The 19,566-nt window shown below is 47.4% G+C and overlaps 1 protein-coding gene across 1 annotated transcript in view; it reads left to right on the plus strand.

The window, feature by feature from the left end:
• ATP6V0D1 (ATPase H+ transporting V0 subunit d1) overlaps positions 1-19,324 on the plus strand; it is a 33,117-nt gene extending 13,793 nt beyond the window's left edge. The window contains exons 3-8 of the mRNA XM_009090693.4: positions 8,842-9,020; positions 11,938-12,017; positions 15,795-15,872; positions 16,456-16,632; positions 17,399-17,476; positions 17,977-19,324. Of these exons, the coding sequence (XP_009088941.1) occupies positions 8,842-9,020; positions 11,938-12,017; positions 15,795-15,872; positions 16,456-16,632; positions 17,399-17,476; positions 17,977-18,138 (754 nt within the window). The 3' untranslated portion in view covers positions 18,139-19,324. The remainder of the gene's footprint in view (positions 1-8,841; positions 9,021-11,937; positions 12,018-15,794; positions 15,873-16,455; positions 16,633-17,398; positions 17,477-17,976) is intronic.
• The last annotated feature ends 242 nt before the right edge of the window (positions 19,325-19,566 follow it).

Below are 19,566 nucleotides of genomic sequence, written 5' to 3' on the forward strand. Positions count from 1 at the left end.
GGCAGGGAAAGGGGTTTAGTGGGTTTTCTGGGTTGGTTGGTTTGGTTTTTGTTGTGTGTGGGTTTTTTGTTTGAGGCTTGTTTTGGGGTTTTTTCCCTCCCCATTTCTTCGGCACACAGTCTTCCCTGCTCTGGGAAGTCTGGCTTTGCAGCAGACCAGTGTCAAGGCCCTGGGAGCTGTTGGGCCCCTTGAGCCCTCCCAGCAAACTGATGGGCAGAGAAGGGTTGTCTTCAGTGGGGGGAGCTGCTGGCAACTGTGGGCACTGTGGGAGTGAGGGCTAGGGACAAGCTGGGTCTAAATACATCTTCCAAATCTGTGATCAAGCCTGTCATCTAGAAGACAGACTAGGTCATCTTTTATCTTTATCTTACCAGCCTGTAAGGGCTGGGAACCACGTTCTTTTTTTGCCCCAAGGATGCAGCTGGGAACTTGGCTTTCAGTATGTTTTTGTGGTCACAAGATGTGTTTTTGATGAGGCTGCATGTACCTTTTCCCCTTGTGTGTGCCTTTTCTTCACTGACACTTCCCTCTGTTACCTTCTCCCTGACCCAGTCCTGCTCTGCCTCTCCCCTGCACTAGTTTCTGCTGCACAACTTTGAATTCAGTTTTAATTTTGCAGCAGTTGTTTTTCTGGAGTCAAATTTTTCAATTGCTACTTAAGCTGAAGAGCACTACTCTTTTTCTCTGGAGTAGGAAGTTGCCTGTCTTCATTCTAAATGTACTGGAGTGTGCATCCTGGCATAACTGTGGAGGTTACAAAATATGACTGCATGCTTTTGAAATCCTTTCCTGCAGAAGGAAAAAAACCCTTCAAAAGCTTTACATTAGATGGAGTTCATTGTGACAAGTCCAACAGTCTGAAGGATCTTTCCTAATGCTGCTGCATTTAAAATTATACTATACTATTTCAGTCAGGTTCCTTGGTGGCAGTGGGGTTAGGAAGCAAAAATTACTGTAGTGGCTGGGGATTTTGCAATAAAAGGTTTAAGAGCTTTTTCTGGCAGAGATTGTTTTGGCAAAGCAGCACAGGTTTCTGACAAACAGCTTCCGTGTTTGCAGGGAGTGCAAAGTTGAACTGATAAGCCAAGTTCTTGGAGGGATTATGCAATATTCAAAATTAGAGGGCATGTAGCTAATGGTCTGGAAATGATCAGAGATTTGTGTCCCCTGGATGGTGGCATCAGAGCTGCATCTGCTCACCTGCATTCCCAAAGGATGCTGATCTCGTACTGGTTTCCCAGAACCAATATCTGTGATGATGGACTGGGTTGCATGGTGGTGACTGTGGGAGTCATGGTGTGACTGTTGGTGCCCTCATTAGAAAGGGAATCTTTGAAAGCTGTGTTTCACTGTGTATTACATTAAAAGGCTGGTTTTTTTCCGCCCCGATGCCTGAAAAACATTTCATTTGGCCAGTGGATTTGAATGGGAACACCCTTACTGTTCTGCTACAGAGCAGCACTGTTCTTAACAATGTGTTAACACAGTGCCTGGCAAACAGTGAGCTCTGGTGGTGATCAGAAAAGCTAACAAAATGTTACTGGTGGCAGTAAAGATGCTCAAAAAGTGAGTGATGAGCTCCAGATTTCAGCCCATGTGTCACTTAGGGAAGTCTTCAGTGAAACCGCAGAGTGTGAGAAGGGGCTCTAGCATGCAGGTCCTGGGTGATTAGGTGAGAATTTATTGCCCTGGATATCATCCCTGTCCAAGCTCATTCGGTGTCATCCACAGGCAGTGTGTGGACTTCTGTATCTTACTTGGCTTTGTTTAAAGCTGAATTTCTCTGGTGAGTCTGCAGTTTGCAAGAACAGTCCTTGTACTTCCCCCATGCTCCTTCTTGCAGTCTTTTCCTCAACAGGCTGAAGAGAATGTCTGTTAGAGGCATAAAACAAGAAGGGAAGGGAGTGTGTATTAGGAGGTAATCAAAGCTGCTCAAATCAATTTGTGTGACTGCAGCTTTTCCAGAAGAAAACCCATGTGCAGTGCCTTCAGCTGAGTGTGCACTCACTAAGCAATTCTGTTTACATGTAACATGCTTCACTCCTCAACTGAAACCATTCCCAAGATCTTTCATGCTTGACCTTAGCAGCTTTTGTTTTCCTTTTACCTTTCCATTGATTTGCCTCACCCAATACTCAAGAGTGGCAAGTTCAGCCTAGAGAAGGTCTGGAGGCCAAGTGCACTACTTCTGAAGGCTTCCTGGGGTCATCTTGGGTCCTTGTCTCCTCTTCCAGGTCCATTCTATAAGCTAGTTTGAAGTCTAGCAAACACTTGTGTAGAGCTTTGAATAAGTACCACAATATTTAGAGGCTGAGCTAAATCTTATGTCTGCTTCCTATGGTTTACTGCATGTCAGATGGGATGATGAATGTTCTTGTCTTCTCCTGGCAGCAGGTCTGTTTGCACAGAGATGTTCTGCCCATTAGCTGGGTCCAGACCACACATTCACTGAGAAGCAGGTAAAGGCTTTTAGGCCTCTAAACTCATTCAGGTTTCTTAGCTTAGTTTGGGGGATAATGTGAACAGTGCAGCCTTTCCTCTTATTTTATATCCATGAAATGTTGTGGGGTTTATGCTTTACAGGTAAGATCAGAAAAACTTTATGCAAATTTGACTTCTGCAGCTGGTCCCTGTGAAAGCAGCATGATTACATGTTTTTGGTCAATATTTAAAATTTAGTTAGGGCTCAAATCTGTTCAACATGGTGCAGAGTGCCAGGCCTCAGCTTTGCATATCAGCCTTGTGTTTCTCAAAAGTGGAGGCATCAAGTTTAGGTAACCAGGAATTCTTGCACCAGGCTGCAAGATGCTCAAAACATTCCCTGATGTTTCAAGGGGTTTTTACACCTCAGGAAGACTGAGTCAAATTCATAAAGCCTTAAAATTAAAAGTGTTTCTTGTAGCTTTTTTCTTCATTAGTTTTTAATGCAGCTAACACTGTATCACTTCATGTAAGTTAACAGATGATACCAGTGGAAAACTGAGGTCAGTATCCCTAGAGACCTAGACTTGAGGATGGTGAAAATCATGTGGAGATACAGCTAAATATAGATTAATGCTGAGAACATTCCTGGATACTTGGTTTTGAAAGGCTGCCACAGCCTCTGTAGTACTGTGAAGTTATAACTCTTTGCTCTCAAATGGTCTTGTTGATCTAAGTTTAGCAGAGCACCCACTTCCTGGCTGAGCGCCCTTGGTTTGTGGTGGCAACCATGAAATTCTCAGCTTTCTCTTTGGCAGGTTCACGAATGTAGCACTTAGGTATGGTTTGTATTGGTATGACTCTAGGAAGGACAGTGTGCAAAGATAGAGAGAGACCAGCAAGGACACTGAGCAGAGATCATCACATACTACATCTGCTCTTGCTGTTCCCTGGACTGTCTGAGCTTCAGCTGCAGATGAGAGGTAGAGCTGCTGCTGATCTGACCTGTTCTAATACAAGCTGAAAAGCTGATTAAAGGATTTGACTCTGTTCACATCCATTGTCTATTACTCAAACAAGTCTCAGTGAGGCACTGAGATCTTCCTGATGTGCAACATTCCTCTCCTTTTCAGATCAGGACATCTGTGCAGTTATTTACTAATGATCTTAAGCCGACCCCACAGATACAAACATCTCAGCTGTTGGCACTATTCTTAGTGTCAGCCACTGCTCTTTTGGGCTTTGAAGTCTGTGTGTTGTTTTCCCCCATGGCTGCTTAACATTTGGAGCTTGAGAGAGGTGTGACAAGTGGCTCTGTGTAGCAGTACAGTATCCAGTGGGATATAGATGGATCTGTGTATTTATGCACAAACCCAAGGAAGCAGCGGTACAACAGCCTGAGACTTTTCCCCTAAGTTACTTCTCCCAGCATCCCCTGAGTGTGTGAACTGAATGAGCTGCAAGAGGGAAGCGCTAGATGCTAAATCGACTATAGTCAAAACAACTTCATTATCTTTTAAAGCTGTCTCTGGAATTTATGCCGAGTTCAGAGCACTGCTCTGATCCCACTGGAAATTTCCCTTTTTCGTCCCAAAATAAATTCATGCTTCTATAGTAATCTGAGTAACTGCCCAATGCAGTCACATAGGAACTTTTCCCTTGCTCACAGTAGTCTGAGTTAATGTCTAATGCTGGTTTTGGAAAGCATTAAAGCTGCCTGAGCAAGGCAATATCTTAACCCATCCCGACCAAACCCCTACTATGCACCTCTGCATTGGCCCACTGCTGTCTGTTGGCTGTGACATGGAGGTCTGTCCTTATGATCCCTTACAGAGCAGCTGTTAGAGCTACAGTTTTGGCTCTACTTTTGGAGGATCCCTGAGAATCTCAGGTCATGCAATATTCCGTCATTAGTCATGCAAGTGACTACTTGCAGTATTGTTAACGGTTTTTTTAGTATCCTGGAACAGAAAGCAATAAAAGACCAACCTATCTGCTGTAGGACAATGACTCGTTATGATTAGATTAGATTAGTAAGTGGAGGAGGGAGAAGCTGTAACTGTTTTGGGGTCACTGCCTTGTAGGGCTGTGCCTGAGTGCCTTGAGGCCAAATTGTAAATGCCCCATATGATGCGTTTTCATGCATTTCATGTGCTCCCATGCTAAAACAGCCTTTCCAAATATTCAGTGGCCACTGCAGTCTTTCTTGCATATCTCATTTTTCATTGTCTGTACTTAAGTAATGCCAGAAGGAGAAAACATAGGTTGTCAAAGTACTTGTGTATGGCTTTTGCACTTGTGTTCTACTCCTGCTTGATTCTGCTCCATAGCTACCCATGGATGACTATGTCAGGATTTAACTTTAGGGGGCTGGCTCTCCCCTCTTTTCTATCAGAGTTCTCTGCTGTGTCTGCCTGAGACCATACCTCCCAAAACCAGCAGTGAGAATGAACTCTGGCCTACTGCTGCTGGAAGGAAGGTTTCCCCCACCAGTGCCTCTCTCTGGGCTTCTCTAGGCTGTTCTTGTTATCTGAGTGTCGCCCAATGCATATTGTTCTGCAGTGGGAGTTGCTGGAGGAGCTAAGATAGTGGCTCCAGTTGTCTCAGACTTCAGGAAGCTGTAAATCATTGTCTCTGTCCTGTTCTGGATGATGCTGACGATATTTCTATGTTTGCTGACTCTTTTTGGTCCCTTAATAAGAAATTATACTCTCCTGTGAGATGTTACTGACACTTCTCAGTATTGACTAAAATTGTATTTCTGTGAATTTCTGGAATATACGACACCTCTGTTCAGTGAGTGACAGGAAGAGTTATGCCTGATGTAACCGTGCATGTCAAACTCTGGCTGGTTTTGTGTCCATGTCCCCAGGTGAGCAGAAAGCAGCTCAAAGCAGGAGTGTAAAACATGTATGTGTGCAAGAAAGTTTTGCTGTGAAGAGGCCATCCAAGTGGGCTGAAGTAAGGCTTCATGGTGTTGCAAGTGACAAACTACTTCTATTTTTTTACGTGTCCCAGAACATGGTCCTCTTACTAGCTGTACTGAGAGCTAGTGAAGGTTAAAATGCTCTTGGGGGGCTCTGAGCAGGCATTAATCATGAAAGCTGAAACATTTGAAGCTGATCAGAACTTTATAGGAGATGAGGAAGATGACAACAAAAGTTGCTCTATTACACAAGTAGTTAGAGGTTCTTAGAAATGCTGCTGCTGCTGTAGTTAGTCTATTTCTTTGGGCCTGGGAGGAAATGCCAGCATAGCCAGGACCTCTGCTGTGGTCTTGGGACAGCTTTGCTGATGGGTCATTGTTGAAACCTGACACAGCAGTGTGACTGTTGCCCCTTCCACAGATGGAAGAGGCTTTTCCAGCTGTCCTGGCACTGGAAGACTTGTCCTGTAGCCATGAGTGGCTAAGCTGTGACTGGTTTTATTGAGATGAAGTAGGGAGTGAATGTGAATGAGGATGGTTTGGCCTTGCTTGAAGTAAATGGAACTATTGTGAAGGATTAGGTAGTGCTGCTGGTGTCTGCCTGGCCTTAACAAGTACAAGAAGACCTTTGTCCTGCTGCATTTGCCCTGTTATTGTGAAGGTTTGAAATGCTTTCAGGAGGGAAATTTGAATGAGAATTTCCCTTCTGTCTCGCACATATTGACTATTCCTGCAGGGATGAATCCTTTGACAGCAAGATTTAAGGAGGTGAAGTAATCATTAAAACAGTTGGTGCTTCCTTGGCATTTGGGCTATAGACTGTGCATTTCCCAGACCTCCCTGAAGGATGAGGAAACAGTCAAATTAAGGGGTATAAATTAAACAAGGATGGCCATGTTTTGCTGTCTGGCCCTGGAAGCCAGCTGGATTATCTTTCCTGAGACCACCAGTCCAAAAGCAGGAGCTTCCATGTGTGAAGAGACTCAGATGTTGGCAGCTCTCCTGAAACCAACCTGGCTGTGGCTTTTGTGCTGAGCTAGACTGGGAAGGCATGAATGAGCTTGGTGGGACTCCAGTGAGCTGCTCTGAAGACCTGAGAGCAGTAGGGCTCCAGACACTTCTCCTCAGTTCCTTTTTTGTACAGTTGACATTGGCGAGGCTCCTTGCAAATATGTTGTGGAGAGTGGTATCTGTAGTAAACTGGGGATAGGAAGGAGGTGTGCTGGCATACATGACTGTAGTTCCTTACCTATTCCTTCACTGTAGGCTGAGTTAAAATAACAAATTTGGTCTGGTTGTATATTGTTGCTTGGCTTTGTTGAGAGAAGTGCTGGCCATGGTCTTTTCTTAAAGCTACTGTGTTGCACTAAGGAAACTTGTGTGTTGAGGGCAGATGGTGGAGCTGGGAAATGATCTTCTATATCCTTGTTCTAGTACACCTTGTGGAGAAGCATCTGTGTTAGGGTGCAGATGCTTTTATTTACCAGGAACCAGCTGCTTGCTGCAAGGGACTTACCTCAGTTCTCATAAACAGGCCCTTCTTGCTGTCCTGGAGATTGCAGTCATCTCCATGGTGAGAGCTGCACAAACAGGAGGGAGGATAATGACCTTGCAGATTAAAGGGCAAAAGGAGGTTTCCTAGTACATGAAGCTTGTGCTGATTGCCCTGGTTCTAGATTGAACCAGGAAAGGCAGGCCGTGAAAACAGAAGGGTGCTCTGCAAAAATCATAGGGCCAGGAGGTGCATTACTCAGCCTTGCAGTATGGAGAGAAAAAAGCAGCACCTGTTTGAGGAACTAAGGTGTGGATTTGATGTTTTCATGGACGTGCCCTTTGAGCATATTTGAGAGGCAATAAGCCCATCTAATAAAAACTAGCAAAATCTGCCTTTAACTGGCTCTGCTTACCTGCCTTTGATGCGGTTAAAGGGAAGCAGGTCTGCACTGTGCTCTTTGTTAGCTTGAAAATGCAAAGACGAGCAGCATCCCAGTGTGAGTCTGTTAAATATCACCAGTGCCTCACCATGCCTGTCTTCACCTCGGTCCCAGGATGCTGGCCTTAAGTTCCCTTTCTTCAGTACTCAGGTACCTGTGGGAAGCCTAACTCTCTACAACTCCAGATGTGCACAGCTCCTTTTGCCATTCTAGTTCAGGCCTGATCTCATTTGTTTTGAAGCAGCTCCTGCCAAGGAGCTTCTTCAGGTCTTATGCATCATCTAACTTTTTAGAGTTCTAGGAGTGCTGTCAAGGGAGTGTAAAATGCCACATACCCTGCTCTTCACCATCTGTGCCTCTTCTCTGTGCTACTGAGGGTTATTTGCAAAGGCAACTTCTGCTGACTAAAAAACCCGCTCATCTTGCTTGATGTTTTTCAGGTACTCAGCTTGGTGGGCTTGTGGCTTAGCTGGTGGTGAAGATGCCTAGAGTATCACTGCTGTTCTTGCTGGGTCGATCCCTTTCTTTGACCTTCTACTTGGAGAAGGCCACCAGCCTTTCATGTGTTCCCAGTCTTCAGGCTAGCTGTGTCTCTCTTCTCTGGCTGGACTGGGAGTACCGGGAGGTGTTCTTTCTCCTTTGCTCAGGGGAGGCCTCACCTGTCATTCTGTGCCCAGTTCTGAGCTCCTCAGTGCAGGAGAAAAATGAACATTTTGGAGAGGAAGGCTACAGAGGGCTTGTGTTGGTGGAACTTATGCCAGGTACTGTGATTCCAGATTGAATGTCCCATTGCTGCAGTGCCAAAGACTGAATCTGCTAATCCTGAGCAACATAAGTGGAGAACGTGGTTTGGGGTGTCATAACTTGGGCTAATGCGAAAAAGTTTGTAGCTTTTGGTGTAAGGTGTGAAAAACCTTGTGTGTAGTTTCTTGAGGGTGTGAGTGAAGGTTGTGCCAAAGCTGCCAGTCCTGTTGTTGTTGGAATGGAGTGAGGCGGCAGAAATGTGACCCTTCCTCCTTTCACTTGGCAAGATGGAGAAGTGTTGCTGGCACTGAAACTGGAGCCAGGCTCCTCTTGAAGGTGTGTGGGGTTAGAATGAGAAACAGTAGACAAATGACCATGGGGGGACGTCAGGGAAAGCCTTTCTATTGCAAGTGTGGTTGGATACTGAAGCAGAGCCCCAGGGAGGTTGTGAGATACACATCCTTGCAAGTTCATATGAACATTCAAAAGTCTTTTTGCCTGAGCAGTTAGAGCTGGCCAAGCTTGGAGCAGGGTATGGGGCCAGAGACCTCCAGAAGTCAGTTCCAGTCTAATGATCTTCAGTGGTAGGTGGTACCCAGATGGTGTGGTTCAGCTGTGGCATAAATCACACCCTGGGATTATGCTTGACTGCCTTCTCCTAGGCTGGCATAATAAACAGATGCTAAGGAGGTGCCTTAGTACTTCTTTGTGGGAAGTGTGCATCTTTCTGGGGATATTCACGAGGAGATGATGTGTGCCTGTTGCTGGGTTTCATATTGTATGTATTGTTTCAGTCTTCCTCTTTCATTCTTCCAGGTACAGCTACATGATTGACAATGTCATTCTGCTGATCACTGGGACTCTGCACCAGCGTTCCATCTCCGAGCTGGTGCCCAAATGCCATCCTCTGGGAAGTTTTGAGCAGATGGAAGCTGTGAACATCGCTCAGACACCTGCAGAGCTTTACAATGCAATCTTGGTGGACACTCCCCTGGGTGAGTGGAGCTGTTCAAAATACCTCTCAGCTGCCTGTGGTGGAACAGATGTCCCTTTCTTCCCAGTCTAACTAGCTCCAGCTAAGCCTAAGTTGTGCTCCAGGAAGACAAAGTGGTGGGTAATGCACAGCTGTGGCTGTACTGCCTGTGGTGGCTGGTCTTGAGGTCAAGTTTGTCTGTCCTATGCCATCTTTTCCTCTGGAGGACCAGCTACCTCTCTGTGCCCTTCAATCAGTGTCCAGGCCATCACAGTGGTAGGGCAAAGTGCTGGACAGTTTGTTTTTTGTGAGCCAGGTCTTGAGTTTACTTAGTGAAAGGCTATTGGGTCTTCTGCTGGAATGAATCACTTGATTTCTAGCACTTTTAGTTGAACCATTGGGTAATTTCTTGTATGTGGTTTTTATAGATAATTACAGAGATCTGCACATGCCCAGTCTTGTTCTGAGACTACTGAAATTAGCACTAGTTAAATAAAAGCCCTTTATGTAAACAAAAAACAAACCCAAAACAACAACAGCAAAACAAAGAAATCTCCAAAAGCCTTTTAAAACTCATTGTATAGCAGCATCCTGCACTAAGGTACATTGTCTCAGGGATACAGGCTTGTTTAGGAGGCACATAATGCTAAAACCAAGTGTCTTATGAAGAGCTAGTCAGACAGATCTGCTCTTTAAAGATAAAAGGTGTAGGAAGTGGTTCTGGAGAAAATATGGAAGTCTTTGCAGTAGTAGGAGAGGTAGTCACAGGTGACTTTCTAGTTTAGCATCTGTGGGCAAAAACGTAATGAGATATGCCTGAGTCAGTGATTAGTCATTCTTTTGGGGTTGCTAGAAAGAAGAAAACACTCTTAAGTCATCATGCTGTCTTTGATAGAAATAGTTGGCTTTGGAACTGAAAGTGCTTTTGTAAATGCTCAGTGTAATAATGGGGCAAATGAAGTAGTTGTCATGGAAAAATGACTTATGCCCAGTAAAGAAGGGAGAACCTGCCTCAGGAGATCTGGGTTGCAAGGCAGGGCAGCAACAGAGCAGGAGAACTGAGGCTCTGCATGCAGCTGAGTTGAGCCCACTGTAGGGATGATGTGTGGGAAGAAAATCCTCCTCACAAGTAAGTGGGAATCTTCCCATTTTGGCAAGAAGATAGAACAGAGTATTTCAGAGATATTATCTCTGAGACCTTAAAGATTCTAGCAGAATATGGAGTGAAAATGCCCTGTGCCAGTGTTGAGATGCTTCTAGACAACATGGCTGGCAACTGAGGGTCTTTGCCTCTTGCTTTCATGTACTGTACATGAGTTGGTTTTGCCTGCTTCAGCCTTGCCTGGGCTAGCTTCTCCAGACCTTTGCCCTGGCCATGCCCTTGGGGCTGTGTACCAACCAGTGTGGCATTTCTTCAGCAGAGGAACATGGGGAGTAGCTGTGTTGCCTAAACAAGCAGGCATGCAGGCTTCAGTTGTTTAACTTGCACTCTTTCCAGTGACCACACGCAAAGAAACAGCAGCTCTATCTCCTAAAAGGACTTGAGTAGCTACGTGGCTTGGTGGGAATGCCTAACCCCAAATGGCTTTCATAGGTTAACAGGGCTGTAAGCCTAATTTGGGATATTGGAGGGCCAAGAACTGAAATAGCTGTGTACTCATTCCTCAGCTACTCTGAAGTAGCCACTGCTTAGCTCTCCAGGCTGGCCAGCACATCCTGCAGTAAAAACCAGTCCTGGCACACTCTGTTTGCATTTTTGCCAACCATCGGGAGCAGCGTTCCCCTGGACACGTGGCGTTGTGCTCTGGTGCAGCAAAGAAACTTCTGTAGATGTTAACCTCTGTTCAGGACCCTCCAGACCCACACTGTGACTGGTGTCGTTCTAGGCAGCTCATGCTATAAAAGTGGTACAGGCCAGAGGTGTGAGCCTGCATTGCAGCTGGTTTGTTGCACAGAGCAGAGCACTGGTCAGTTCTCAGCACGGCTGTGGTGTCTGTTACCCACAGCTGTACTGTGTAAGCTGAGAGAGATCAGATTTCTCATTGTAGCAAATTCAGCAAAGTGGTTACTGAGTGAGAGTTGAAGTCAGGAAGTCCTGTCAATGGGTTTTATTGTACCACTCGTTTGCATTTACACTGTAGATGTAAAAGGCCCATCTATATCTGCAGCTTGCAGCACCTGTTTGATCTGAAATCTGTTTTCTTTAGTTGGCAACAACTTCTCCAACTCCCTCCCAATGGTACTCTGGCAAAGTATGTAGGGCTGAACATCCTACCACGTCCTAGTAATTTATTCTGTCTCCTGTTACTAACTTTCAGCTAGAGAAATAAAAGCCCTTGGAAGAAGTGGAAAATGAGACTGATAGACTTGACCAGGAGAAACAAGTCCTGACTCCAGCCATGACCAGTGTCATGGGCTGTACGAGCCAGGCATCATCATACCTTCTTAATCTCCACTAAGATATTGTAGAAGGAGGGAGAAGCATCAGCCCCTTGTGTTTCACTAGCTTCTGTCTCACAGGTGCTTAAGCACTCCTGCAATGCTGTAGCAAGCAGTTCAAAGCTGCCTTGTCACCTCCAAGTGCCTGCATCTGGGAACAGTTTGGGGACTGCTTATGTTTAAATACAGGCTTCTCTATCACTGATACTGGGGGCTAGAGTTTAGAATTTCTGCAGGGAATAGGCTGTTAACAAAACCATGAGACTAAGTAGTAAAGAAATTTTTGGGGTTCTCAAATGAAAATCTTATGGCCTAAGGAACCATGGTGGAGCCTGAGGTTTTGAGTCATGACAGTTTGGCTGCTGAAGATAAAGGCCAGGCCTAGGAGGGACAAGGTCAACACAGGATGTGCTTCTGCCTGGTATTGTTGAGGGGGCTGGAAAGTGCTGAGCATGGCTCTGGTTAGGGCAGTGCTAACTCTGTCTCTGGCTCTGTTTCAGCTGCTTTCTTCCAAGACTGCATATCTGAACAGGACCTGGATGAAATGAATATCGAAATAATTCGAAACACGCTGTATAAGGTAAATGAGTCACAGAGTTGCAGAATGGGCTTGGTTGGAAAGGGCCACAGTGGGTCATCTGGTTCAACCTCCCTGCTCTAGTAGGACTATCCCAGAGCACATGGCAAAGGATTGTGTCCAGATGGTTCTGGAATATCTCCAGTGAGGGAGGTTCCACACCCTCTCTGGGCAAACAGTTCCAGTGCATGGTCACCCACACAGTAAAAAAAGTTCTTCCTCATATTCAGGTAGAACTTCTGTGCATCAATTTCTGCCTGTTGCCTCTTGTTCTAGTGCCCTCTCCTTCCTGAGAAAGGAAGGAGATGTAAACTTCCCTATTTATTCTTGGCATGGTGATAAACATGGCCAAAACCTACTTGCATCCATTGGAAAGTAATGGTAACACTCCTGGAGGGACCTGACATCCGATCACACAGCTCTGCTGAGTCAGGGCACCAGAGCTAGGCAGAGAGGATTTTCTCAAGAGTCTGTGTAAGAGATTTTGCAGAGGTTATGTCTTTGAATTTACTCATGTCCCAGGCAGGCAGAAGTCTACTCCCTTACCATATGGGTTTAGAGGTGCAGTTAACTGCATTCACAGTGACTAAACTTAAACTTGGTTGAAGGACTCCCATCAGCTTTGCTCCCTGTCTTGAGCCCTTCCCAAAGACCTTCCAACTGTCTGCTCAAGCCTTCTGTGGCTGTGATTGAGCTTAGATGTTCTTGGTAGAGCAGTGTGAAAGATGCAAGCTGGAGAGAGTATTGGCAGAGAGATGTGGAGGGGGGCTAAGGATCTCCTTGTCCTGAGCTGTCATTTCCTCTGCAGGCTCTGTCTGGTTTTAGCTGGCAGTGTTGAAGCATGTGTTTATGTGCAGGCTGTGGCTATCGCTCCATCTCGACTCTCTGGATCAGGGGTGGGATGTAGATTTTATCTGTCAATCTTGTTTTGGCTGGTTACGTCCAGCCTGCAATCGGTGTGACCTCTTCTTCCCAAGAAAACTCTGGCCTGTTTGGAGAGGCAGAGAGCAGGTCAGGCGTGAAGGGAAGAAGGCAAAGGGAGGGATAAGGAGCGGTGTGTCAGCAGTCATGCCCAGCTGCCTGTGGCCTCTGGCATGTACTGGTCTTTGCTGTAACACCTGTGTGCATAAACACCATAGCCTTGCAGAGCACAGGTCTCAATGTGAAGCAGGAGGGGGAAGGCCGACAGCAGAGTGGGCACAGGAAAAACTGGTTGGGAGGGAGGTGGGATGTATCCCTTTAGATCCCAGCTGCCATGTCCTTTCCCATATCCTTTTTGAGGCTCAATACTGCTTTGTAGTCTGCTCTTCCTACCCAGAAATCGATATGTAGGTGCCTGTAATGCCTCAGTGTGTGCCACTGGTTCTTGCTAAAGAGCAGCCCCTGGGAAATACAGGGGCTCTGTCCGTAACAAATCACAAGGATGAAGGGGTGGAAAAGGTGATTGCTGCTTAAAGACTACTTGAAGCTACCTCTCTCCCCAGGGACTGGAAAATGTATAATATAATGCAAATGAGAGAAATAAAATCAGGTCTGAAATCTGCAGAGAGCTGCTCTGAAAAGCGCAACAGGCCTGGGACAGATGCTTGTGTTCGTGTGGAGTTGGCATGGGAAGGGGAAGTGCTATCTCCCAGACATACTGCAGGCTTTTAAGAAATCTGTGAGTGTGTTGACAGAAGGTTTGAGCAGGATTCATAGGAGGAAGGCTATTACAAAGGCTTCTTGTTAGCAAGGAAGGTTCTCAAATGAAAATATGATTAAAATGGGGAACAAAGGTAAAAAATGGTCAGTGCTTAGTGTAGAATGCAGTCAGCAGCCAAGTCTTGCAATGGAAGTGTGCTGGCATTGTTATCTTCAGTGCTTACTCCCTTTGTTCCTCTCTCGTTTTAAGTGAAGCCAGCTGACTGTTGGCCTTTGCTGGTGACTTTCTTGTAGGAACCAGTTGAAGGAGCTTTGCAACTGGACAAGAAAATAAAGAAGGCAAATCAGTGTGGATAAATGTGGAGTGGTGTATAGGAGAGGCCAGGAGGGAACCTTAACTCTGCTTGTATAGTGAGGGTCTCCTTGTTCCTTCCTACTACTAATTGGAAGCTTGGGTAATGATTGACCTAAGCAATTGTCTCTATACAAAGTAACATATTCCTAACAGTAGGAAAGAACTGTATGAGTATCACCGTGCTACTGCATCCATGTATTTGACCTGGATACTATCTCATTCCACTCGGGGTATGAACAGCAAAACAGGACATGATGCTAGGCAGACACGTTTAGAGGCTTGGATATGATGACTTCTGTACAGAAAACTGCAGGAAAAGGCTAGGATTCCTCACCTGGCAGAGGAGGCTGGTATCCACAGATGATGTTGGAAAAGTCCATGTGGATGGACATGCCACAGGCCTGTCTTCAGACTAGATTTGAGGACAGGTGAGGCTAGCAGGAGGCAGAGGGGGTGGGTTCATGAAAGGGAAGACCCATTGAGGATCATTAAAGGCAAAGACACCTCTGTTCCTGGGGTAAGGGCTTCAGGACATTGAAGTTTTTCTTCCAGTTGCTGTCATTGAAGGGGCACCCAGTGCAGCTGTTTACAGACTGGTTCCTTGTATCTAATATTGGATCCCTCATTCACTGCTGGATTTTGAGTTCACCTGTATTTGCTTCTAAAGCCTTAGGTTTGTGCATGAGCTCTCATAAGGCCAGAGGCAGTGACTGAATCTCTTCTCCATGTTTCCTTTCCTGTCAGCCTCAGAAGGCATCCATTATCCATGTCCTTGTTCCTGTGGTAACTCTGCAGACTCATGCTCTATGCTCTCCTCCACCTGAGCAGTGGCAAGTGCTGGAGAGGCTTTCTTTGATGAGTGATGCTCACCCAGCATTGTCCTCTTGCACTGTGTGGTAACAAATATTTACAGAACACAGTAATCCAGGTGCTTTCCTAGTGCAGAGGCTGAGAGTATCCAATTTGTACATTCTTGGTCCATCTTAAGTCCTAGAGTTGCTGTGATAAAGCAGAGATTTGTGGTGTCTCAGCATCCTTTTATTCCATCCCTTTGAAGTGATTCTGGTTGCAGCTCTCTGCTCGGGGAGGTGTTTTATTATTTGATCACTTCTTCTGAGAACATTTTTGCTGAACGATACTTTTAGCCATCCACAGTCTCCTTAGGCTCCCCCTGGGAGACAGAGTCATCTTCCAGATGGATTACAGAACATCTCCACAAAGGATTTCCTGGAGGCAGCATAGCTGTGCCTGGCTGTGTCTTTTCTGCAGTGCCTCAGTTGGGATAGAGACCAAGTGGCCGCAGTGTGAAAAGAGAATTAGAGAGAGTGGCTGGTTTCTTTCACAGATGTCCTGTCTCATCTCTTGACTCTGCTTACACAGCGCTACTTTCTGAGTGTAGGTCTTGCAGCTATGGTTGTGTGGCTTGGCATGTTTGTGGAGGCCAGAGCAGGGTCAGGAAACCACGTGAGACTTCAGTAAAATGAGTTAGGCGACTCAAAGGAGAAAAATAGGCTTTAACCTTGCTGCCTGGGGATCTTGCCCACAGTAAGCTCATGCAGTCACTTGAACAAACCCAACCACAACCCTTCATGTCTCTGGCTCGTGGGGAAAGCACAGTCCTTGTGTGGGCAAGTTCACATGGGGCCAGAGTGCCTGTGCTGTGTTACAGAGTGTCTGGGAGCAAGCAAGCAAAGTCTGCCTGCTGTCTGTCCTCTGCTGAAGGGCCCTGTGGGGGAGTAGATGAAGCTGTGTAGAAGAATGCTCATCTGCCCTTTCTCTTCCAGGCTTACCTGGAATCCTTCTACAAGTTCTGCAAGACGCTGGGAGGTACCACGGCAGATGCCATGTGCCCAATCCTGGAGGTAGGTCTGGAAACTTCCATAGCTGGATGGTATTACAGTGGTGGTCATTACTCCATGCTCTCCCCCAGCTTGTCTGCCAGTTGTTAAGCATTCTCCAGTTTGTGCTCAGCATCCCCATGCCTGCTTGACCTGCTCACTGGGAGACCTGGAGAGCACTGTCTGTGTCTGACTTTGTTTCCCCAAATACTGATGCGTTTGTTGCCTCTGTGGCAACATCTTCGTCCTCTCATGTGGATGACACGTAGGAGTGCTACCAGAGCTATTGGAGTCAGCCTGTCTCCGTGCCAAAGCTTGCTGTGGCAAGATGTGCAGGACTCGGGAGCAGTACGTGAGAGTCACCCCTTGACTTGGGCAGGATTTGGCTTGTTCTGGGGATGGGGATTTCCTCACCTGAATGCTCCCCAGGTACTGGGCATATTGGGAGCCTGCACTTGTAGCCTGTCCTAGCTGAGCACTGGAGAGCTGTACACATCCCAGCAGCCTCCTCATGCTGCCCTCTGATGTGGCTGTGTGCAGAGCACTGATATCTGCCAGCCTCTGGTAAAGATACTGCATCCCAGCATGAGCCACTCTTTTCCTGCAGTTTGAAGCTGATCGGAGAGCCTTCATTATCACCATCAACTCATTTGGTACTGAGCTGTCCAAGGAGGACCGAGCCAAGCTGTTCCCACACTGTGGCAAGCTCTACCCTGAGGGCCTGGCTCAGCTGGCCAGGGCAGATGACTACGAGCAAGTCAAAAACGTTGCTGACTACTACCCTGTGAGTGCTCTGGGGTGAGGGCCGTGGGGATTGGTACAAGAACCTGCTCTGCATCAGAGCTTCTTGGGGATCTGGGGGAACTTGTGACTTGACAGCTTGGGGAGAGAGGTGCCATTCTTCTCTGATGCTGTTGGTCCTGTGCTCTGCTTGGGCAGGACTTGGCTTGCCTGAGATGTCATTGGCTTCTTAGTTATGGCTGTCATTTTAGGGGTCACTGGGAGACAGTGTTCCCTGTCCAAGGGTGTGGGGACTGCTTTTTATCACCAAACCCTTGAAGTGCTGATGTGGCAGCAGTGACAGGCTCTCCTTGCCTGATTTGGGAATGGAAATGTATCTTCAGTGAGAAGTGGTGTTGCCCCACTTCCAGCCTTGAGCTCTGGCTCAGTTGAAGGTGAGACGCTGACCTGGGAGGACACGTTTGGATTTGTCTGTGTTCAAGCCACTTTGTGCATGGCTGGGGACACTTTGTGTTTGGAGTCAGAGAGCTCACTGTCCCCTTACTGAGCAGCCTGTGTGTGTGGGCATAGGGGTCTGGCCCAAGTGCTCCAGTCTGTACGTGGAGGGGGTCTGTACCTGATGCCCCTTTTTCTGTGGCTCAAAGCAATGATATGCCTTTGAGAACTGCACATTTTGGAGAAAGGGCAGGACTCTTGGTTTCTCTGTCCTCTGACTTGACAGGGTGGCTGGAGTATCTGTGACACAGGAGGCCCTCAAGTGCTGCTGAGCTTGGGTACAGGGTATATCCTCATGTAATGCTTTCCTGCAGGAGTACAAGCTGCTATTTGAAGGGGCTGGCAGCAACCCTGGAGACAAAACCCTTGAAGACAGGTTCTTTGAGCATGAGGTGAGTGAGCCCTGAGATGCTTCTTAACATGTGCCATTTGCAAACCTCCAGGTGTCAGGAAGCTGGTCTACTGCCCTGTCAGCAGCACTGTGGATGAACAGGGTGTGGGGGAAGGAGAAGCATGCTTGCCCTCTGCTCCTGCATGAGAATGGAGGCCTGGCATAGTGCTTGGCCTGTTGTCTCACCCAGACAGATTCTAGCAGTGTGAGGAGGCATGTTTGGGGCTGCTAATGGATATTTGCTCCATCAATAGCAAACCCAGAGTGTAATTACATGGAAAATAAGGACTTTTATGCTACCTGAGTTATATATATTTCCCGCTTGAAATGTCAGAGTCTGTCCTAAGCCATGTGCTATAGGTTGGAGCTGTCCCAAGGACCTAGAGAGATGGAGAGCCTTCCAGTCTGCTGGGAAGTCATGGGTCCTTCCAAGCAGCTCCTTGACCAGCTCCTCCTATCTGAGGTGAACAAATGACATGTCCTCCTCTGGGCTTTCTCCAGGTAAAGCTGAACAAGCTGGCCTTCCTCAACCAATTCCACTTTGGAGTCTTCTACGCCTTCGTGAAGCTGAAGGAGCAGGAGTGCCGCAACATTGTGTGGATCGCAGAGTGCATCGCCCAGCGGCACAGGACCAAGATCGACAACTACATCCCCATCTTCTAACTCTGCTCTGCTCCTGTCCAACCCTTCCACCCCTGGAGTCCGGAGGGACCCCTAACTCCCTGAATTGTCCCATGTCCAGACTCCAGGGATGTGCCATCTGTGGAACTGGATCAAATGAGGAAACTGTACAGTTGCTAGTTAAATTATTCAAAAGCTGGAGTTGTGTGTGCTATGAGATGTCCGGAGGGACCAGTGGTCCAGGCTTAGCCCTGTGCGGCAGGAGGGTCTCCTGTTGTGTATGCAGTAGTCACAGTGTTCCTGTACTAATTGCTGTGTGTGCTTTGTGCTCATAGAGCTGCTGGGTGCTGCCTCTGAGGGAGTCCCACTGCTACAGAGGAATGGGTCTGGTCTGCCATGGCTGGGTGGCCCTCCACCATTGCTCTGCACGTCTCCTGCTCAGTGTTGTTCCTGTGAGATGTAGTTAGAATGTGGTTTGTAGCGTAGCCCATGCTGCTGTGCAATCCCTGCATCCCCTTGTAGTGAACCCTGACCTGGGAGAGACCAAGCAACCCTGGCCAGGACTGGAATGGAGCCTGTGGGAATGTGAAGGCAGAGCCAGAGTGCTTGTGGAGCACAATCCTTCCACTCTGGCAGTGTTTGCACTCATGCAGCCTCTCATCAGTTTCCCTGCTGCCCTGGACAGGGCTCCATAAGCTGGCTGAGCTCCTTCCTCAGAGCTGTAGAGACTCACAGCTTGCAGTTTACTGACACAACCATGCAAGAGCTGGGACTCTTCTGGGCTCTGCAGACGGTGGTGGATCCCTGCACCCCTTCATGGTAGACATCTAGGCTTCTCCCCTGCAGAGGGTGGATTGGCACTGCCATGGAGCTGTATGGCACAGCTGGCCAGGGGACAGAGCAGCCTTAGTCACCCTTGTGGGGGCAGGGATGTCCCAGGCCCTGCCTATGTGTGGGACATACATACTAGGGTGGGAGCCGAGCCGTGGACATGGTGTGGCAGCCCTGCTCTTTGCTGCTCTGTTCTGGCTAGCTCCTACTTGCACTTGAGTTCTGGGAGATGTGCAATGGCAGCAGACACACCTTGCTGGAGGGAAACACGCTGGATACTGTTGGGAGGAAGGATCAAGGGAGAGTGGCTCTGTCCCAGCTTGTGCTGTGGTCACCTCTGCAGCTTGTTTTCCTGTGATCCCCTCCTCTCTACACCAATAAATATCTGCCTACTGCACTGTGCTCTCCTGCTTACTTGGGCACCTGCTCCCACAACCCCAGGTGGAGCCTCCATCAGTCACAAGGAATCTGGTAGTTGTGGTAGTGGAGCCTAGTGTGGTTCCTGTGTGAGTTGGAGGAACCAACTTGTTTCTACCACAGGCATTGTTGTGGTACCACCCCATGAGGCCCAGAGTACTCCTTCCAGCCCAAGCCAGGACAGCGCCTGGTCTGTGGGTGCAGCTGGCTGCTGAGCTAAGG

Source organism: Serinus canaria, chromosome 11 (assembly GCF_022539315.1).
Source record: "Serinus canaria isolate serCan28SL12 chromosome 11, serCan2020, whole genome shotgun sequence".
NCBI lineage: Eukaryota > Metazoa > Chordata > Aves > Passeriformes > Fringillidae > Serinus > Serinus canaria.